A 23,934-nucleotide genomic window follows, 5' to 3' on the forward strand; every position below is an offset into this window, starting at 1 on the left:
AACCACTCCCCCCCCCCCCCCCAAGTGTCCAAAGCCATATACCTGTAATTGAGGGAAATGGCCACAGGGTTCTTTTGTACTGCCTGCCTACTCTCTTTCCCTGACATGATAGTCACCTAGCTACCTACCTGCTGCAACTAGGGATTCTACCTTCCTGTAGCTCTAATCTGTTACCACCTCCTTCTCCTGAATGTGCTGTTGGTCATCCAGTTGCAGCTGAATGCATGCAAAACTCCCACATCTAACATGAAAGATGGAAACCAAGGAGGTTTTCCTTTTGTCTGTAACGTTTTCCCTATACATGTGTCTTAACATGAGAGATTGGATTTGAGAATAGGAATAAGATTAGAGTGGATCTGAGGAAAGATGTTTTTCTCCAGAACCCAGAAGGTTTTGGAGCACACTGCTGAGGAGGTGTTGAAGGTAGATACACTCACATTAACAAAATGGTATCAAGATGACTACTGTACTTAAATCATGAAGGTATATAAGGCTATGGACAAAGTTCTCGTATGTAGGATTAGTTTAGATGGGTACTTAATTGTCAGCATGGACATGATGGGACTAATGTTCTGTTTCTCTACTGTATTAAGATTGAAATACAAGATCATGCTTCTCTTCAGAAAGTATTGAGTACTTCACCCTGACATTCAGGGACATTGATCTTGAGAAACCCAGTTAACTGCCCACATAAAACAGACAAGATGTATAAGCAGCAGTAAGTCATTTGACTCTTTGTGCTTGCTCTGTCATTGACCTCATTTTCCCTTGAAATTTAAAATTCTACCCACCACCATCTTGAAATTGCTCAGTGAGTGAACCTCCAGAGCACCTTTGGTTATAAAGTCCAAAAATTTCCCCCTGCTTTGGGTGAAGAAATTTCTTCTCATTTTTGTCTTGAGTGATCTATAATTTGGACACATCCTGTTTTAAAGTACTTTAGTCTGTTCAGTCGTTTATGCTTTTAAAATGTACTAACAGTCGAAATCTTGGTTAATTGTGTAATTTTCATGTTTTAACTGCTAGTACTTGTGCCAAAACTGGACTAGTGGAGACTGGAAGCACTGAAAGGGTGAGAAAAAAGTTACTATGAAAATGGGAGATGAAAGTCTGTAGATGCTGGATCCTGGATCAAAAAATACATTTGTCAAAGACTTCAGTGGATTGTGCATCATCTGTGAAGGAAGTCTTGATACAGTATCTCCACTTGAAATGCCAACTATCCTTTTGCCTCCATATCCAAGCTTATTTTTATTGCTTTGTGAAAATGGCCATGTGGTGTTTCCTGTAGGTAATATGTAGTAATGAGGAAATTTTAAACTGTATTCTATTTTGGGTAGGATGTAATATAATACAAGTTGATAGTTGCCTATCATTTCACTAATCAGTATGATTATTTTCTAATTTGTTGGAATTCTCTTTTCTATTTCGCAATGGCTGAAGTTAGTTTTATTCACAGTATTGTATTCCAAAATAATTTGATTAGCATTCTGCTAGAAGGAAGAAAGTCAGTTTGGTTCAGTGGTTTTCCCTCACTCCTTGTCAGATATTTTGAAGTTCAAGTCAAACACTTGAGGTTTGAGCACAGAAGCTAATTTGCTGTTGCGGATTGCTTTTGATCTATTGATAAAAGAATAAGTGATCACGTGCTGCTACTTGAACAAAAGAAGGTAAATTCTTATGCAATCCAGATAACTTTTATTCCTTTGAATGAAGACAAAATACATACTGTTTGGAAGTTACCTGGGTGCTTTCAGTAGGACATTACTATGTACTTATCAGTTGCACATTTGTGTAGAGAAAAAGAACAGCATGCATTTATGTAGCTCTAAATGTTGGAAAATGTTTTGAGTTGCTTTGCTGACTTGATTTCAATTTTCATCAGATTATTGTGCTATGAATGAGAGATGAGGTCATTGAAACCTCCTTTCACAGATGGTGTAGAGGCAGAGGTTAAATAGAATTCTGGTAATTTAGGTCTTCAGACCTGGTATTAGTGGAGCAAACTAGCCTTTGTGTTTGTGGATTGTCTGTGAAGGCTAGAGCTACATATTCAGTGGCTCCAAAATCTTCATAATGTTGTAAGGGCACTGAAAGTGCAGTACAGATGCAATCATTGTGGAGGTCCTCAATCAGGCTAACTACCGTAGATTCCGGACTACAGAGCGCACCTGATTAAAAGCCGCTGGCTCTAATTTTAGAAATAAAATCATTTTTTTAATTGTAAAGGCCGCATCGGATTTTAGGCCGCACCGGATTTTCGGCCGCAGGTGTCCCACGTTGTAATATGAGATATTTACACAGAAAGATATTACACGTGAGGATTTTTTTAACTTTTAATTAAATCCATATGGTAACAAAAACAAATACATATTGCAAATGCTTTTTTTCGAACCGTGCCCGTACGCGGCTACTTTTAAATATACGTTGCGTATACTTCTTTACTGAACAACATTCCAATATCTCCTAACGACTGGTAAAAAAATATATATATTGCAGCCTACCAGGAAAAGTTATTGATACCTTTAACTTAAAAGCAGAGTTCGCTCAGATCCAAAGCCGCTCGCGTAATGCGCTCCCCCCCTCCTTTCCGTTTCATCGCAAACGGCATTTAAAAGCAGCGTTCGCTCGGATCCAAAGCCGCTCGCGTAATGCGCTCCCTCCCTCCGTCCCGTTTCATCGCAAACCGGCATTTTCCCACAAGACACCGCGAAACCGGGTGTGACGTCATAGCATCCCGCGATGTAGTACAGAAAACAAATATAGTTTAAACTAAGTAGGCAGCACAATGCTTCGAGTGTTTTCCATGTTGATGAGGGTGAGTACAAATGACTGATTTACAATAATTTAATTGTGAAAGTGCGCTTGATTTATCGTACAATTTCATTGGACCTCTGTGAACTACTCATCAATTTTATTGGTCTACTGTTACGAGGCAAAATGTTTACGAGGCGGCATGAAAAAAATCATGCATTAGCCGCTTCGGATTATTGGCCGCAAAGTTCAAAGCTGTTCAAAATGTGGGAAAAAAGTAGCGGCTTAAAATCCGGAATCTACGGTAGATGTCTCTGACAAATTTCTACCAACATGTCACCTGTGTAGTTGGAGGAGCCAACACGCTTAATCACTGCTTTACCACCATCAAGAATGTGTACTGTGCTACCCCACACCCACACTTGGCAAGTCTGATCTCCCTAGCTGTGTTTCTACTTCCAGCATATAAGTTAGAGACTGGGAACCATAACACCAGGAGGGAGGACCGTGAAGGTATGGTCAAGTGAGGTTGAGGAGTGTTTACAGGATTGCTTTGAATCAGTGTAACTGAACCATATTGAGGCATTTGTCTTTGGATCTGACTGAATTTGCCACGTCTGTCATTGACTTTATTAAGCCTTCTGAAGTCTGTACTTTTGAAGACATACCCTATCTTCCTGAATGTAAAGCCATGGATGGACCAGGTGTTTTGCAGTCTGTTGAGGGTTAGAACTCTGATGTTAAAGACCAGTGATCTGGAATCCTATAACAGATACGACCTACAGAAGGCCATCCTGAGATTGAAAAGGCAATTTCATGTGACGTTAGAGACACATTTGGCTCCACAACAGCTGTGGCTGTATGGCTAGGTACAGCTCAAATGTCATCTGTAAGTTTGCCGATGACACCACTGTTGTTAACAGAACCTTAGATGGTGACAAGAAGTTTTGCAGGAATGAGATAGATGAGCTGGTTAAGTGCTGTCACAACAGCAACCTTGTTAATGTCAGCAAGACCAAGAAATTGACTTGTGGAAGTTGTGAGAAGACATAGCTGTCTTCATTGAGGAGTCCATTGTGGAATGAGCAAATAGCTTTAGGTTCCTTGGTGTCAACATCTCAGAATCTCCCCTGGACCCAACACAATAAAGAAAGAGGCATGCTAGCAGCTCAACTTCATTAGGACTGAGCAGATTTGGTATATCACCAAAGATTTAACAAATTTCCACAGGTGTATGGTGGAGAGCATTCTGACTGGTTGCATTACTGCCTGGTGTGAAATCTCCAATGTGCAGAATGAAAAGAGGTTGTAGAGGGCTGTAAACTCAATCAGTTCTATCATGGGCAACCCCCCCCCCCCCCCAACCACCACCAACATCATCGAGGGCATCTTCAAAAGTAGTGCCTCAAGAAGGCAGCATCTATCATTAAGGACACTCACCATCTGTGACATGCCCTCTTGTCATTACTACCAGGAGGTACTGGAGCCTGAACACCCATACTCAAAATCTTTGAAACAGCTTCTTCCCCGTCACCATCAAATTTCTGAACGGCCCATGAACACTACATCGCCACTTCCTTTTTGCATTATTTATTCATAATTTTTTTCCCACTATACTCCTGCTGCAAAAACAACAAATTTCATGACTTGTCAGTGATAATAACCTGATTCTTAGTTTGCCTTCCTTGTAATAATTGTAACAATGGTTGAAGAACTATAATAGGACCCTGCTCATGACAGACCTGCCATCCCAGGAACTGGCCCATGAATTTTTGTGTGCACCTTCAAAGTAGGAGTATCTTTTATGGAATAAATGCCCAAAATTGTATGAAATATTCCATGTGTGGTCTTTCCAAAACAAAGGATAATTGTAGCCATAGAGATCATTGATATTCTGATCCAAATCCTCTTGCAGTGTATTATTTAACTTAAGTGTCAGCTACACCCCAGTGTTAACTTTCAGTAACTTCTGTACAAAAGCTCACACATACCCTTTGAACATCAGTGTTTTCCGTTCTCATTTTAAAAAAATTCAGCATATTTGTTTCTCCTTCTGCATTCCACCTGCCAAGTTATTGTCCATTTGCATTGACTGTATTCTCTGGAAAGCTTGGTTGCATTTTTATCATTACTTGCCTTCCCTTTTTGTGTTGTACAGTCTGCAAACTCAGAAATGTTACTTTTGATCTCTTTGGCCATATTGTTGACAGACAATGTCAGTAGTTGGGGAACATGCACTGATCTCCGCAGTACTTGACTGGTCACAGACAGCCAAACTGACAGATTTGTTTATCTGCTAAATTTCAGTGTATGTGATCATATTATCTCCTATCCCATCTGATCTAACTTTATTTGTTTTCTTTATAACAACATTTATAAATACATGACTAGTTTTACTAATGCCATCTCCCAATTTACCTAATTCATATTTTTCTCTTTTTTAGACTTTACAATAATATCTGCTGTCATACATGAGGTAGGAAATGGGCATAGCTGAGGATGGTACAGTACCTTGGGTCTTAATCTATAGTAGATTCAGCATATCATTTAGCATGGAAAGAGGTTCTTTGATCAGACTCATTCATTCTAACTAAATGCTTATCCTCACTATCCCATTTGCCAGCATTTGACCTATATCCCTCTAAACTTGATCAATCCTTGTACCTAACCAAATTTGTTTCTAAAAATTTGTCCTGACGAAGGGTCTTGACCCGAAATGTCGACGGTGCTTCTCCTTATAGATGCTGCCTGGCCTGCTGTGTTCCACCAGCATTTTGTGTGTGTTTTTGTTTCTAAATATTGTAATTATATCTGCCTATACCACTTGTTCCACATACTACCCTTGTGTGGAACACCTCTTTCCCTACCCCCTTTTTAAATATTTCCCCTCTCAGCTGATTTCAGTTGTCTACCCCAGGGAAAAAAGACTAAACAACCCACCTTTTCTGTGCCCCTCAATACAATCATCCCTCAATCTCCAATGATCCAGGAGAAAATGTCCCAGCCTATCCATCCTTTCATTATAACTTAACCCTTCCATTCCCTGTAACATCCTTGTCAATCAGTTTTGCACACAATACTCCAAATGTGGTCTTACCAATGATTTGTACAATTACAGCATGCACCTCAATTCCAGTATTTAATGTCTGGACTCTCTGATGGTGGTGTCTGAAAAGAGGATGCTGTCCAAGTTGCATGCCATCTTGGACAGTGACTCCCATCCACTCCATAATGTACTGGTTAGGCACAGGAGTACATTCAGCCAGAGACTCATTCCACTGAGATGTAACACTGAGCAGCACAGGAAGTCATTCCGGTGGCCATCAAACTTTACAACTCCTCCCTCGGAGTGTCAGACACCCTGAGCCAATAGGCTGGTCCTGGACTTATTTCCACTTGGCATGATTAACTTATTATTATTTAATTATTTATGGTTTTATATTGCTATATTTCTTCACTATTCTTGGTGCGGCTGTAATGAAACCTAATTTCCCTCGGGATCAATTCTGTCTGTCTGTCTGTTAACAAATAAAGGCAAGTGTACCAAACCACTTGTTGACCAGTGTCATGACTTTCAGAGAACTATGTACTTGTACCCCAGATGCCGCTGTCCTCCAGGGCCTACCTTTTATTGTGTAAACGATTTGGCTGATCCTATACATTTTCTGTCTTCCAAGAAAAAAGTATTGATGAAGTGCAGTTCTTTAGTTTGTTGGCAGAATTGGTGTGCAGTGAAACAAGTATTTTGAATTCTACTTTAAATATATTCCATTTCAGATAAAAATATGAAGTATTTGTTATGACAAAAAAACTTCAGATTATAGTGTGTTCTGCAAGTATTTGCAGTAACTCTCGAATGGGCTTTTATGATCTTCAATTCATCAGAGGGTTCAGAACATTACTCACAGCTTTCAGCTGATTTGGTTCATCAGTAAATATGGTTGACCTAGAATGGGAGAATTAAATTGAATTGCTGTATGTACAGTTCTCACAAGGAATCCCACTGCAGCTGCTAGCCTTTGACTTAAATTTAGCATTGTGTTTGAACAGTGACAGGCTGACAGATTACTACAATTAGTGCCATGTCTACTGCAAAGTACCTAGAGACGTGTAGACAGCAAACACCAGATTGCAGGATGGAATTTTGTTCAAAAATAGTAAGGTTGCATTTGGAGTATATACTGGGAATGTTACTAAGTACTGTTTCCATTAGGGGGAGAGAGTATAGACTAAATGGGTTTTCTGTAGGGAAATAGAGGGACCTGGCAGTATGTGTGTACATCCTTGAAATAAAAGAAAAATGTTGATGTGCTTAGTCAGTATATGGGATTCTGGGATTTGTAAATTGTGAAGGCCACAATTTAAGGAGCAGGAGGCGGCCATGTGACCTTTTGAGGCTGCTCTGTTAAACTTTTGCCCACTCACTCCAATTCGACTCACGGTAGACTGTCATCGAGATGGCTCCTCTTATATTTTGATGACAATATGCTTGGTTGCATAGAACATACCGTAGAGCATTGCAGGAGCAGGTGCTTCAGTTCATGATGTCTGTGTCCGCTATGATGCCAATTTCAGTTGATCCCATCTGCTTGCACATAGTCTGTATCCCTTCTTGACTAGCCAGTTCATGGTTTTATCTCAATGTCTCTTAAATTTTACTATCCTACTTTCCTCCTCCACTACATCACCTGGCTATCATGTTCCAGGAGTTTACCATTCTTTGTAAACAACTTGCCTTATAAATCTTCTCAAGATTTTTCCTCTGGTCTTAAATCTATGTGTCCTCCAGTATTTGACGTTTCCACCCTGGGGGAAAATATTCTATCTCTCCTAGTTCTAATTTTATGTTCTTCTATGTACTTCTTTTGGGTTAACCCTCAGCTTCTAGCTGTCCAGAAAGCACAATGCAAACTTGTCTAACCTCTCCTGGTGGCTGATACCCTTTCATTTAATAAACCTTTTTTGCACCCTCTTCAAAGCCTCCACACCCTTTCTGGCATGTGGTAACCAGAGCTGCACTCAGTATTCCAAACGGTACTCAGTACTTCCACTCAAAGTTTTATACAGCTACATTGTGACTTGCCAACTTGTCTATTTAATGGCCTGACTGGTGAAGGCAATATGCTATATGTCACCTTTACCACGATCTACTTGTGTCTTTTTTCATCGGAAGTCACTGGAAGTTTTGCAAATAATTGAGGCCATAGTGTGGATTCCTATGACACAGCTTGTTGCAGCTTGCTAACCTGACAATGACCTGTAAATTTTGTAACCAGTCTTTTGTCACCATTACCACCAGCTCTTATCCTATGCTGTGATCTTTAAGTGGAGTCTTATCAAATGCTGTTTCCAAAACCAAATACAGCACATCTACTGATTTCCTCCCCCCCCCCCCCCCCTTCATCCGTCATGGAAGTTTCATACCTTGAACGCTAATAAGTTTATCAAATAAAGTACATAGTACACTGACTGCTTAATTGCAATGATTTCAGAATGGATTCCAGTAATTTCCAAGTAACAGATGCTCGGCTAACTGACGCAGAAAAGAGGGATTTTGGCTTTGAAGTTGTGAATGTTAATGAAAATATCCATTGTCCATGGAGATTTAAAAAAAGACAGCAGATGATGGAATCTGCAGCAACACTCAGAATGCTGGAGGAAGTCAACAGATCGATCAGGCAGTGTCCATGGAAGGGGAAATGTATAGTCAATCTTTTGTGTCGAGACTCTGCATCTGGACTTAATTGCTCATTCTTACTTGTCCTAAACTAAGAAGACAGTGGTGTACAAGGTCAGCCTAAGAGAGAATGGTAGATTTCCTTCCTTGAAAGACTACTACTGAAACATCAGATAAGATTTTGGAACAGTCTGATGGTTTTGTGTATTTTTTAATTACTTGAACTTAAAACTCCCCAGTGGCCATGGTAAATTTGAATTTGGGTGTCTGGACAACAGAATTTCTCCCCAGAATTTTGGCTGTTGGTTCAATAACTTAACCTTTATGCTACTGTATATTGATGCAAAGCTTGGCACAAGTTATCAGTATTTTCCTGCTTTATTAAAATCTTTGAATTCAAATTTTATACTTTTTTACAATCCTTGTTTTAAAAAAAAACACTTTTTTTCTCTCTTTAAGCTTTGCCTCCATGAAAAGTGTTTGGGGCATGTTCATGTACTGATAGTGGAGTGCTTTATTAGTAATCAGCCTTTGGTTTTCTTTGAGAATGTTTTCTTTGTGGACCTGAAGTTCATTGTGGGCTGGTGTGTTTTATTGTTCATTCATGAGATGTAGGCTTTGCAGGTTGAGACAGCATTTAATTGTCCGTACCTAGTTGTCCTTGAAGGTGAGCTGCTACTTTGAATTTCAGGGTTTTGAGGATAAAGGAATACATTTCTATGTCAGGATGGTGTGTGGTTTGGAGGGCAATCTCCAGGTGGTGATGTTCCCATCTTTTGCTTCCTTTGCCATTTTAGATGGTAAAGGTCATGGGTTTGGAAGGTGCTATTTAAGGAGACAGTGAATTGCTACATTGCACCCTGTAGATGGTACAAACTTCTGTTGCTGGTGGTATAAATGGATGGTTGTGGATGGAGTGCTTATCAAGTAGAATGCCATGTCTTGTCTGATGTTGAGCTTGATTGTTGATACTGCAATCATCCAGGCACATTGAGAGTTTTCTGTCACATTCCTTGTAGATGGTGGACCAGCTTTGGGGAGTTTGAAGGTGAGCTACTTGCTGCAGGGCTTTTAGCCTCTGACCTGCTCTTGTAGCTACTTTGTGTATATGACTGTTTCATTTCAGTTTCTGGTCAATCATATTCATTCCTGGTAAAACCAGGACATTGTTAGTGAGGGATTCAGTAATATTAATGCTATTGAATGTTGCGGTGAAAGCTGAATTTTCAATTGAATATCATTGTTTGTGTGAATATTACTTGGTACCTTCCAGCCTAGGTTTGGGTTTTGTACAGGTGTTGCTGTATTTGGATGTAGAATGTTTCATTATCTGTTTAGTCATAAATGGTGAACTTAGTGCAATCATCAGCAAACATTCCTATTTCTAACCTTCTAATTGAGGGAAGGTCCTTTCTGAAGCAAATTAAGGTAGTTGAGCCTAGGGTACTACCCTCAGGAAGTCCTGCAGATATGTACTATGGCTGAGATGACTGACCTCCAACCACTTCCTTTGTGCTAAGTATGATTCCATTTATCAGGGGAATTTTTCCCTTTGGCTCCAATTTAGCCAGGGCTCCTTCAGGCCATAGTTGATGAGGGGTGACTTAATGGAAACCTATTGAGTGGTGAAATGCCTTGATAGAGTCAATGTGGAGAGGATGTTTCCTGTGGCGAGAGTGTCTTAGACCAGAGGACACAGCCTGAGAATAGAGGGTCATCCATTTAGCTAGAGGGTGGAGGCTAAGTCTTAATGTATAATTAGGGCAGAGGCTGATAGATTCTTAATTGGCCAGGGTATGAAGGGATACAGGAAGAAGGCAGGAGATTGGGGTTGAGAGAAAAAAAAGGATCAGCCATGATGAAATGGTGGAGCAGACTCAATGGGCCAAATGGCCTAATTCTGTTTCTGCATCTTATAGGCTTATGGTCTAAAAGCTGGAATGAGGTTAGGATTTAGATATTTCCGTGGACTAAACTGCTCAATCAAGCCTTTATATTTATTGTGTACTCTTTTTTATTAAGTTCTTTTATCATGTTTTGTGCTGTATTGGATATGGAGCAACAACTATTTCATTTTCCTTTGTACTAATGTACTGGAAGTGGCATTAAACAATCTTTAAACATGAGAAAATCTGTGGATGCTGGGAATCCAAAGCATCACGCACAAAATGCTGGAGGAACTCGGCAGGTCAGGCAGCATCTATGGAAATGAATAAACAGTCATTTTGTCAGGCTGAGACCTTCCTTCTGAAGAAGGGTCTTGACCCGAAAGGTCAACTTTATTCATTTCCATAGCATTTTGTGTGTGTTGGATTTGAATCTTCTGTGCTGTCTGAGGTTCAAAGAAATGATCTAGAAATTAGAGTAAGACTTTTCAGGAGAGAAGATGGAAAATATTACACTTCAGGAGAAAGAAACCAGAGTTCCATGAGCCAGTCCTCATTGGAGGGTCAGCAACTTTAAATTCCTCGGTGTCATTATTTCAGAGGACCTGTCCTGAGCCCAGCATACAAGTGCAATTATGAAGAAAGCACAACAGTGCTTTTGCAGAAATTCGGCATGACATCTAAAATTTTAAAGTTGGGAGTATGCAAAAAGTTTGATTCTCTTCCTGAAAAGATGACCACTGTTCATTGAATTAAGTGTGAAAGCTTTCTGTTAGGAGAGTTAGGACAAAGATACCTGGAGTTTTTCCACAGATCACCCATGTTCAGTGAATGGTGAAATAGGGTCATCGACCTTCTGTCACTTCTGCATCAATATCTTTCATTGATTGTAAAGCTATTTCAATTGTGCAGTTCATTCATAACTGTGAGAAAAATGTTAAACAGGTACATACTGAAGATAATTTTATGTTACAATTGACGGATGCAAGTTTTTTTTGTGTGTTGTATAGTGTGTTTGTGTTTTAGGACCTATAGTTGCTTAAGCTTTCACAGCTTCTCCCATTGTTGATTTGACGTGAATAGCACATTCTGGGCTCATTGCCTAGGCAATTGAGGGCAAAAATCATTTACAAACTATTTATTTTTACTGATTGTCACCAGCAAAGACAACTTTATGTTACAGCATTTTCTTTTACATTGTTTTGGTTCTACCCATATCTTGGAGGGCGAATGACGAAACCTGTATTTCTACATTTTCTGCATGTGTATTTTTGCAGTGGTATGAATCAGTTCATTTATTTGCGTGCTGGAATGCCTGGCAACTTGCTTTTTTACTTTACATTGTAATTCAGTATGCTTAATGATTGCCTTGAATTTGTGCATGACTGAGCAAGAGTTGCAGTTTTGCTTGTTCTATGCAGTAATCTGAATGAGAATGCCTTGTGAAATGCAGATTTTTTTTCATGTTTACAAGTCTATAAATATGCTGTACTGCAGCTGCTGGTTTGCAGTGTTTGCAGCTAACCATTTCCTCCCATGCATTGTGCCTTATTGCTGTTGGCCTTGATATATTCTGAAATAAATCTAAGATTTAGGTGTAGAAGTCTGCCACATGTACTGTTGAGCCTGCTATGGTGTAGTACTAACTGAATTACTGAGCCCAGGAGGCAAAGAATAGACTATTAATCCAAAGATGAGAAATCAAATACCGTAGATTTCGGACTACAGAGCGCACCTGATTATTAGCCGCAGGCTCTAATTTTAGAAATAAAATCAATTTTTTAATTGTAAAGGCCGCACCGGATTTTAGGCCGCACCGCTACTTTTAAATATACATACGTATCGGTAACACAAATTACGTTGCATATACTTTTTTACTGAACAGCACGAACAACATTCCAATATCTCCTAGCGACTGGTAAAAATATATATATTGCAGCCTACCAGGAAAAGTTATTGATCGACTTTAACTTAAAAGCAGCGTTTTCGATCGGGTCTAATCGGGTCTGACGCTTGCGCAATGCGATCGGGTCTAATCGGGTCTGACGCTTGCGCATTGCGATCGGGTCTAATCGGGTCTGACACGCTTGCGCAATGCGATCGGGTCTAATCGGGTCTGACGCTTGCGCAATGCGATCGGGTCTAATCGGGTCTGACGCTTGCGCATTGCGATCAGGTCTAATCGGGTCTGACGCTTGCGCAATGCGCTCGGGTCTAATCGGGTCTGACGCTTGCGCATTGCGATCGGGTCTAATCGGGTCTGACACGCTTGCGCAATGCGATCGGGTCTAATCGGGTCTGACGCTTGCGCAATGCGATCGGGTCTAATCGGGTCTGACGCTTGCGCATTGCGATCGGGTCTAATCGGGTCTGACGCTTGCGCAATGCGCTCGGGTCTAATCGGGTCTGACGCTTGCGCATTGCGATCGGGTCTAATCGGGTCTGACGCGCTCGGGTCTTGCTTCGAGTATTTTCCATGTTGATGAGGGTGAGTACAAATGACTGATTTACAATAATTTAATTGTGAAAGTGCGCTTGATTTATCGTACAATTTCATTGGACCTCTGTGAACTACTCATCAATTTTATTGGTCTACTGTTACGAGGCAAAATATTTACGAGGCGGCATGAAAAAAAAACCATGTATTAGCCGCTCTGGATTATAGGCCGCAGAGTTCAAAGCTGTTCAAAATGTGGGAAAAAAGTAGCGGCTTATAATCCGGAATCTACGGTATCACCATAGAGAATTTTTAGAAGACCATTTTTACTGACTATAAAATTATTATGAAAATCCATCCAGTTCACCATGTCCATCAGTTGAGGAAATCTGCTATCCTTGCTTTATCTGGCCTAAGAAAGATTCCATTCAATGGCATTTGGGGGTTTATAATAAATATTGGCCACACCACTGTCAAACAGATCCTGAAAAATGAAATAATTTAAAAATCAAAAACATGGCTAACCGTGGCCCTGGGTTACACCCTCATGCTTACTGTATGTAACACTCAGCTTCTCTCTGAATACATTTGAACATTTAGCTTCCAGAACTCTGGGGCAGCGAATTCCAATGATGCACAAGTATTTGGAAGAAGAAAAGGTCCTCTTGAATGGATGACTGCTAATCTTAAACTCCCAGCCACTGTTTATACTTGAGGGAAGGATGAAATTTTAAAAAAAAAAGACATATTCAAAGGTGCATTTTTATTATCAAAGTATTTATGCAGAATACAATTCTGGGATTTGTCTTCTCCAGATAGCCATAAACTACAGAAAACCATTGAAGTAGTTGAAAGAAAGACATCATTCCCCCCCACACAAAAAGAAATGATTCCCAAATTCCACCTTCTTCCCCCCCCCCCCCCCCCCAACTCCTCCTTCACACAGAAACTAACAGATCACCCAGATGGAGAAACAGTAACAAGAACGTCAAACGCCAAACCCTCAGCCCACCAATCAGCAACAAGAAAGTATGGGTGAGAACACAAAAAAACCCACAGAACTAAAAGAGGTCAATATGAACTGGTTAGAATGAACTATAGTCCAATCCATAAGTCTCACTATTTCGATAACATCTCCGAGAGTAGCAATTCAAACTTGACCAGAAGTATATAAACTAAGAAGTAACCACAAGCAGATGTTATCCCTCCTGAAGTTTTAAAAACCCAGTAGGGAAGAGTTTAATGAACAGGCGTCTGGAAGCAGAATATACCAGGACACCTTAGTGATGTCATATTCATAACTATGTTCAAGAAAGGAGACCAGTTTGACTCTGGTAACCCCATTGAAAGAATCCTTTTCAACTGCCTCCTGTAGTTGGAGAGCTGCTTTGTGAGTTGCAGTGTGTGTTCTGTCCGTCTTGTGACACAATGGACGTGATCTTCGCTGTGTGCTAACTGGGAGATGCAGAGAGTAGTAGCACACTATAGATCATCTTTTTTCAATGTTAATTCAAGTCTTTGATGATTCTCAACCTGGAGAGACTGAAGCATTCACCTCAAATATGATTACTTGCTTGTGATGTGATTCAGAAGCCATGATTTTGACAGATCAATCGATACAAAGGCTGTAGTTTTAGACAGTTCCATCCCTGGCATAACCCTACCTACAATCGACAACATCTTCAAGAGGTGATGCCACAATCTATATAACAGCATCTGTCTCATTGAAGATTGCTGTGTTATTGCTTGTCACCCCTCTAATCTGATCTTTCACACAGCAGTGCTGCATTTTGATCCAACAAACTACATGAGAGTACAGTGGACTTTCAGGACCATGCACAGGAAACTGTTCAACCTCTGGTGATTTTACTTGAGAAACAAGTTACCTAGACCTCGGAAATTGAGTGGCATTATGCTAAAAGCACTTGTTTGTGTGTGGGGGGTTGACCGCTGAGCTACCTTTTACTCTTTCACCGAAGTCTGAGGGGATGGTCATAACTCTGTTCGTCTTGCGGAAATTAAGTGTAAACCAGTTTGCCCTTTTGTGTTCTGTCAGACCAGCAGAACAGTCCCATTGGTCCTATTCTCCCTTATATCCTGGTATCCCTGGTGCTCATGTTCAATTCCCCATTTATTTTGATTCTGCCAGTAACCTACACAAAAGGATAATTTACACTAGCCAATAAAAAAATTTTTTTGTGATGAATGTCTTCTGGAAATCCATGGCCCAATATGGATAAGGAACATTCAGGGTAGTATTGATCCTATGTATTGGACACACACACGGCATAAACCAGCTTGTCCCATCTGTGGAAGAGTCTGTGGTTTACAAATTTGGAACCAAACTCTGTTCAATCTCAATGCACTACTGAAAAAGGAGAGGAACCTGTATCGTAAAGTTGCTTATATTTAGTGATAATTAATATATTTTTGTTGAGCAGAGGAAGATATTTGTGATGTGAGGGTTACGTGAGAAATTGTATCACGCAAAGGGATAAAGATATGCATTTGCAATCTTGAAAGAAAATGCTTTAGTACTCATTTTCTTCAGGTTAATTCTGCTTAGGTCTACATTAGTGGGAGTTTAATGCTGTATTAGTCTCTACAATTATGTAACCCTCAGGTTCGGCCAGCATGCATTTGTCTCGGGGAAGACAGTCTCTGGCCCAGCCAAGCTGAGAAATCTTGCTTGTGTGGATGCTGCATGCTGTGTTGCCTAGTTATAAATCCGTACTGCAAAATATCAGACAGTACACCATATGCAATTAAATGATTGAACTTTATAAATCTTAATCTGACTATAGGGCTAATAAAGAAAATAAAAATAAAAAGGGCCCATTTTAATGAAACAGTCTAATATGCACATTGGAGTTCATGTTTTCGTCCATTCGTTCCCCATCGACCTCCTCTGAGTGTTGCTGACCCCTGGACTCTCGCTTCAAGTCCATTCTGCCTGGCAGTCTACCAACTCTTTCCACTCGTGTCTTCTCTCTTCATCTCTCGCCGACAAAAGACTGTGAATTCCCTTCTCTCAGACCCACAAGAAAGAACAACATAAATCTCATTGGATTGTGCACATTCCAAACCTATCTCTAGTCATAACCCAAACATTGCTGCAACAGAGGAACCATTACATTAGTAGTGAAATGTTACAGTGCGTTACAATTATCTTGATCGTTTTGTTCACCACCTTGGATTGCTGTTTGTTCCGCCAGTTTATTTTTATAATATTATCTACACTTTTGCATCTGATCAATTTTCTTGGAGCCCTTTTTTTGTGGGTAATACCCAAGTGTGCTGTATAAATCTCAATAAGATTATTCCTCAGTTGATCAGATTTGATGAGGTGGTCAGAGTCTGCAGTGAGCCATCTGGTCTATCAATCACTATGTGCACTTGAATGTCACTCAGCAAATGCAGACTAGTGGAGTACTGGAATACCAGCTGGTCTGCTTACAGCTGCTTTTATTTGTACCACTATCTTGTCATTTTTCATTTAGATTTTTGTCATGGATTGTCTTTAAAAGTTTGTCAAAACAAGTGAAAATGACAAATTGTTCAAAGTCTCAATGCCAATTTTATTGTGGCCAACCGGTTCTTATGCTTGCTGATCTTGCTAACTTTCTGAGTTTGATTAAGTACCAACTGCACAATGCACAGTCTGTCAAGTAATCCTGATGTGTCAGTTTTCCTGAATAGAGACTGTTCCCTCAGAGTTTAAAGTCCTACCAAGCCAGCAGAACCAATCTTGCTTTTAGTGATATCTAGTTTAAAAAAAATGTAAATTGTTATTTGGAGTCGTTTTCAAATAAATCAAACTAATTTATGCAAGGATGATCTGCATCTGCATAGTGCCTGAGAGACAGGTAATGTAGATCCTCAAATTATTTCTGTTAACTAGAGCAAAACAAACGTCCTCCCTACCCCACCATCCACCCTCACACTTTAAAAATGTTGAGTGAGGAAAAATGGAAACTGCCGACTTTATTATACAGTCAGTGGATGAGGTGTTGGGAGTCTTTTTTGAAGGATGTGATGACAACTATTTGGGAATGAATAAAAGGATTGAACAGAACATGGTTTTATGAAAGGCAGGTTATGTATCTGGTTATATACTGGAGGTCTTGAGAATGTGACTAGTAGAATAGATAAGGAGATAAGGGGGGTGGGGCCAATTTGTGCTGGTCAAAAGTACCATCCCAAAACATCTCAGATTCAGGAAAGTGGAGTTGTTGAAAAAGCCTGTTAATGCATTGGAAGTTGAAGGTGGACAAGCATGGATTTGTAAGATTACTGTGGACTACAAAATTAGTCCAATAAGTTAAATAATTTACTTGGGATGATGCTGAAAATCACATCTCCAGTCATTGAGAGAACATGAGCCCTGCATTGGTGGCAAAACACCACCTCCCAAATTATTCGGTTCTTTTTGTGTTAATTTGCCTATCTGCAGATCCTACATGGGCTTCCTTGGCCCTCCCAAGAGCTCAAAAAATCAATCACACAGGAACAAAGATGAATTTGCCCGAGAAGGACTTGGTTCCACCTAATAGATTTAATGTTGCTTAATGAAAGTTCCTTCTGGCATGGCCACTTTTCTTGTTTCGTCCTTAATTTGTAAATGTGGCTTTGTTTGAATTCTAAACATTGTAGTAATACTTGCTTGCATCCCCGTTTTTTTTTCTACAACCATTTGATTCCTCTTTGTGGTTGCAACTGTGTTTGAAGCCTAAAGTTATTTCATGTTTGGTGGTTTCAAGATTGCTAATTGAGAGAATGATTTTATCTGTTTTAGTGCACCCAGCACTTGATTTTGATGAATACAAGTGGAGATAAGAACATTGGTAGAGTGTAAACCCTTCATCAATTTCTCATTCCTCCATTCTCCTTCAGTGCTTTTTCCTCATTGAAGCCATTTCAATTTGTTCCCCCACTTCCTTCTCTCCTCTGAAGCTAGGGTTTACCATTGCCAGGCTCCTGCTATTTTACTTTCTCTTGTGTTTAATAAGCCAAAACCACTTGACAACAAATTTTGTCAAATTCCAAACAATCTCAGTTGTACTACGCACGAGTCCTGTTCAATCTGAAGAAAGATGTACTACACCCAAAATATTCTTTCCAAGATTATTTACAGTTCAGTCTCTGTGGTTTGATTATAATAAATCTGTGCACATAAATTTAGATATTATTGACATGTTTGATTATATTTTGTCAAACAGAAATATTTAAAATATTTTTGGTAAATAGTTTTCTTATTAACTAATTGTTTGTTCTATTGTATCTGCAGTGAGCAAAGTATATGCCAGGCGCGGGCTGCTGTCATGGTGTATGATGATGGCAACAAGAAGTGGGTACCAGCTGGAGGAGCAACTGGATTCAGTAGAGTACATATTTACCACCACACAGGCAACAACACATTCCGAGTGGTGGGGAGGAAAATTCAGGACCATCAGGTAGGCATTACTTGAGCTTGGTTTGATATCATACTAATCTCAATTCAGACATTTTATGCATATTTATTGTAGTGTAATTTTCTATCTTTTCCTAATTTCTTTCAGCTTAGATTTGCAATTCTCATGTTTTATAGGGATCTTCATGTTATTCTTTGTTTTGGAATTTTTCAAGTGGTTTGTTTTTAATAACACAATTAAGTAGATAGAACTGTGGAGCACAGGAATGGATTCTAGAGCTCATCATTCCTGTGCTGACCATGGTGCCAATCTAAACCAATCCCAGCTATCTGCACATGGTCCATATTCCTCTGTGTCTGGCCTGTTTATATCTATCTAAATATCTTTTAAACATTGCCACTATATCTGCTTCTACACCCCTGACCAGACATTCCAAACACCTGCCATTGTGTGTATGTGTGTGTATACACATACGTACACGCGCATACATGCACATCCACCTATCGATCGATCCATCTATCCCCTTTTAAAATTCTACCGCCACCTTAAAGATCTGCTCTTTAATATTAGACTCTTGTGGGGGGGGAGGAAGACACCCTGGTTACTCTGTCTATGGTTGCCTCAGGAGGGTTTTGAATTTTGCAAGAATACAACCTAAGTTGGTCTAACCCCTCCTAATGTATTCACTCCAATTCAGGTGACATCTTGGTGCACCTCTTGTGTATCGTCTTCAAACCTCAATCTTTCTAATAGTACAGAAACCAGAACTGCATACAATACTTCAAATATGGCTCAGCCATGCAACTTTTATACTCAGTGCCCTGACTGATGAATACAAGCATGCTGTATGGCTTCTCTACCAGCCCCTGTGCTGTTCCATCTGTGTTGTCACTTTCCTAGAGCTATGGATTTGCTTCCAAGTTCTGACTGTGCATTATACTCAAGCATCCTGCCATCTACTGTATACTGCCTTCTTGAAATTTGACCTTTCTAAATGCATCACCTAGCACTTGCATGCACAAACTCCATCTGCCATTTCTCCATCCAAATTTACAACTGATCTATATCCTGCTACATTCTTTGACAACCTTCCTCTTTCTCTACAGCTCCACCAATTTTCATATCCACTGCAAATTTAGAGCTTTTAGATAATTAACACTTTCATCCAAATTATTTCAAACAAAAGCGTTCCTAGCACTGGTCCTTGTTAAACACCACTGGTCTCTGACTTCCAGTTATAACAACACCGCTCTAAAACTACCCCTCTGTCTTCTGCGATCAAGTCAATTTTAGATGTAGCAGCCCATTCATCCAGTTAATTTCTGGTCAGATGCTGCCTGACCTGCTGAGTTCCTCTTGTATTTTGTGTGTTGAGAGAAAGCATGGTGTCCTTACAAAAGACTCCCTTGGAGGAGGTGTTATCTAAATGGCTGTGGAATTTGGTGTGTTTGCAGTAAATGTCTGTGGATAGTTTTTTTCCCTGAGATGGAGTTACAGAGAATCAGTTAAGAGGAGAAGGGTGTCTGAAATATTCCATGTGAATTTGAGGACAGAGTGGAAGCAAGAAAAGCAGTTAGTAAAATTGACAAGTTTGCAAAGGTGCAGAAGGCAGTACAAATACAGTCAATCGACGTTGAGGAATGGTGACATTAAATTTGAACAAAGAATGCTCCAATTTGCCAATGAAAAGGAGGTGTGATCTCACCACTGTTTGCAATGTGAACCCATCACATCTTTCCTTTCCTAACCCTGCTTTTAACAACCTGATTCCTTCATGTGTGCATTCCTTTGCATTTCTCCCTGCCCCCAGAGACTTTCCCCTGCAAATGTAGGAAATGTACACCTGTACCTGTTCAAATATACCTGGTCAAATTGATAAGTTCTTATATAGTTAGGACGTTAAAGGTTATGGGAAAAAGACAGGAGAATGAGGTTGAAAGGGAAAATAAATCGACCATGATTGAATTACCAATGAGCCAAATAGCCTAACCCTTTGTAATACACACAAAATATTGGGGGAACTTGTCAGGCCAGGCAGCATCTATGGAAAAGAATAAACAATTGATGTTTTGGGCCAAAACCCCTTATCTGTCCTGCTGAGTTCCTCTAGTATTTTGTGTGTATTTATTTGATTTCCAGCATCTGCAGATTTTCTCTTGTTTGTGGCCTATTTCTTTTCCTATAAAGAGGAGCCAACCATGTCTGTTGAATTTGATACTTCCAAAATGGCTTTTTCATCATTGGTGAGCCAAGTGTAGGCTGGGGGACTGCTTTGCCAAGCACCTGTACTTTGTTTGCACTGACTATCTTGAACTCTGGTTTCAAACTGTTACAGTCCCCTTCCCATTTCGACACCAACCTGTTATCCACTACCTCTGATTCTCAGTAAGGCCTAGTACAAACTAGATGAATAACACTTGGGTAGCCTACAGTCTAATGGCATTAAAGTTAAATTTTTAAATTTCAGGTGATCTGCATTTCTATCTGTTTCTCTTCCTGATTCATTCAGATCCTCTTGCACACAGTGCTTTTTAAAACTTCTCAGTCCCTTCGTTATTTGCTGTATTTCCTCTCCCCTACCTGGTTCCATCTGCCTTTCATCCACACGTTCATCCTATTAGGTCCTCTATCCCTCCTCTCATTGTTCCTGCCTACTTAGCATCTTTCCCTTAATATCATTCTGCTCATCCTTTGACTTTATTAGGTTCCATAAACTACAGCCCTTTGATCCACTAATTACCTCCCAGCCACTAACTCCATCTCCCCATCAATCCCTCCACACTGCAATTATCAGCAAATATTTCATTTTGTATTGTGTAAAGATGGGAATATCATTGGTATGATAGTTAAAGGCTTTTCACATACCAATCCTCAGAGGAATCAGAAGTGGAGAGAATGAGCAGTTTCAAGTTCCTGGGTGTCGAGATCTCGGTACAGATGTCAATACAGTTATAAAGAAGGCAAGACATACTTTATTAGGACTTTGAAGAGATTTGGTATATCAGCAAATACACTCAAAAACTTGTACCGTGGGGAGCATTCTCACAGGCCGCATCAGTGTCTGATAATGGGGGGGTGGGGGCGACTGCACAGGACCGAAAGAAGCTGCAGAGGTTTATAAATTTAATCAGCTGCATCTTGGGTACTAGCCAACAAAGTACCCAGGACATCTTCAAGGAGTGGGTGTCTCAGAAAGGCAGTGTCCATTATTAAGCATCTCCAGCACCCAGGGAATGTCCTTTTCTCACTGTCACCTGAAGGCGCACACTCAGCAATTCAGGAACAGCTTCTTCCCCTCTGCCATCCCATTCCTAAATGGATTTTGAACCCTTGGCCACTACCTCAATTTTTTAATATATAGTATTTCTGTTTTTTTGCACAATTTTTAATCTATTCAATATATGTATACTGTAATTATTATTTTTGGTTTTTTCTTCTATATTTTGTATTGCATTGTACTGCTCCTGCTAATTTAACAAATTTCACATCAAATGCTGGTGGTAATAAATCTGATTCTGATTTATCTAAAACAACAGTAGCATAGCTCTAGAATGATTGATTTCCAGTGGTGATATTAACTTCCTTTGTGGTATTTGCAAGCAATGGTGATGTAGCCCAATGAACCAAATGCTGCCTTGATGTCACCAGCAGCCACTTCTTCCTTGCCTTGAATCACAAAATCCGTGCTCATGCCCTTCAGCCCACTGAGTCCATGACAGCCATTATGCATGCAGTTATACTAATCCCATTTTATTCTCTAAACATTCCCTTCAACTTTCTCCAGATTCCACTGGTTTCTTTTGCAGCGACAAATTGTGATGGTCAGTAACCTACCAACCTACACACCATTGGAAAGTATGTGGAAAGCAGAATGCTTAGAGGGGAGAAAAAACTGTAACCTCATAGACTTGCCATATTCCTCCCCTTACTATTATCAGGCTGGGAAGAGATATAGATTGCCATAGAATTAGCCTTAATGTAGACTTTGGCATGAGAATCAAACAGTGCACCATCATCCTCATGTAACCTGCACTTTGATGTTCATTTGGGTTCTACAGGCTTACCTGAGGCTGGATTTAGCCTTGCTCTTAATATTCAAAATTTGAGAGGTGAGAAGATGATTAGGTGTTTACTTTAACAATAGGACAGCATTTGACTATGTGGCAAAGGAGCTTTGGTAAAATAAAGAAAAACACTTGAAAATGCAATAACTACTTGGGTTTAGCAGCAAGCATGAGAAGTGAAACAAAATATAATCTTTCATGTTCTGAAATGTTGGAAATACAGAACAGCACACAAAATATTGGAGGAGCTCAGCGGGTCAGACAGCATCTATGAGGAGGAATAGCATAATGTTAACTCAGTTTTGTTCTCTACAGATTGGACTGCTAAGTTTTCCAGCATCCTTTGTTATTAGCTAAACTGTAGTTCTGCAAACACCACTTGTTGGATGTAAGATTTATGTGAATGAAATTTAATTTCTTGCAAGAGAGTACTGCATCCAACAATTCTTTCATCTGTGTGACCAGTGACTTTCCTTCCATTGTAAACTAAGAGTAGAGATTTTGCTTAGGTAAATTTTATTATTTTTATTTTGTTAAATTAGAAATTTTATTTTATTAACTTATTAAATATTTATTTTATTAAATTAGGTATTATTCAATTTATTTCAAACTGAAAGGTATTGCAGCTCAGAGAATGAAACCTGGACAGTTTTCAAGCCAGGACCATGGTGGCAGTTAACGTACAAAGTAAAGCCAGACAGTGAGCATATTCAGTATGGGAGAATTACATTGCCTTCCCTTGATATTTAATAGCATAACCATGATTCTCCTATCTCAAGTTTCTTGTCACCATTGACCAGAATCTGTGGTTAACTGTGCTGTATGTGCAGCACAAGTTTGATGTTCTGTTCCACGTAACTCAGAATCAGAATCAGGTTTATTATCACCAGCATGTGATGTGAAATTTGTTAACTTAGCAGCAGCAGTTCAATGCAATAGCAGAGAGGAGAAAAAAAAATGAGCATAATAAATAAACAAGTAAATCAATTATGTATATTGAATAGATTTTTTAAAAATGTGCAAAAAAAGAAATACTATTTTTGTTAAAGAAAAAAGTGAGGTAGTGTCCAAAGCTTCAATGTCCATTTAGGAATGGGATGGCAGAGGGGAAGAAGCTGTTCCTGAATTGCTGAGTGTGTGCCTTTAGTCTTCTGTATCTCCTACCTGATGGTAACAGAGGGAAAAGGGCATGCCCTGGGTGCTGGAGGTCCTTAATAATGAACACTGCCTTTCTGAGACACCGCTCCCTAAAGATGTGCTGGGTACTTTGAAGGCTAGTGCCTTCAACACTCATGAAAATCTTCCCATCATGCTCAGAGCATGTCATGAGCATGACTGTCTACTCCTCCCAGAAGTATCCAGCACTATAGAAGAATTTAGTACTATTTAAAGAAGTGCAGGTAATGATTGGTGCACGGCCTGCCACTGTCTCGTCAAACAGACGTATTGAATGTAGCTGTTGTTGGTTTGCCCATGATCACTATCACCTAGGACAAGGACAGTGAGTGAATGGGAGTACTACTATTTGCAAGTTTCACAAAATCTTAGCTTAGAAGAACATTGCTTTTCTGCATAAAATGCTGGTGGAACTCTGCAGGTCAGGCAGTATCTATGGAAAGGAATAAAAAGCTGACGTTTTGGGCTGAGACCCTTTATTAGGACTTTTCTGAAATCGCTTGGATCATCTCTTCATAGAATTACATTG

The 23,934-nt window shown here is 39.8% G+C and overlaps 1 protein-coding gene across 4 annotated transcripts in view; it reads left to right on the top strand.

The window, feature by feature from the left end:
• The window catches only part of enah (ENAH actin regulator), a 311,956-nt gene that overhangs the window by 107,970 nt on the left and 180,052 nt on the right, over positions 1 to 23,934 (top strand). For all 4 annotated transcript variants that reach the window (XM_073056228.1, XM_073056227.1, XM_073056229.1 and 1 more), the window contains exon 2: positions 18,042 to 18,207. In XM_073056228.1, the coding sequence (XP_072912329.1) occupies positions 18,042 to 18,207 (166 nt within the window). The remainder of the gene's footprint in view (positions 1 to 18,041; positions 18,208 to 23,934) is intronic.

This window comes from Hemitrygon akajei, chromosome 9 (assembly GCF_048418815.1).
Source record: "Hemitrygon akajei chromosome 9, sHemAka1.3, whole genome shotgun sequence".
Classification (NCBI taxonomy): Eukaryota; Metazoa; Chordata; class Chondrichthyes; order Myliobatiformes; family Dasyatidae; genus Hemitrygon; species Hemitrygon akajei.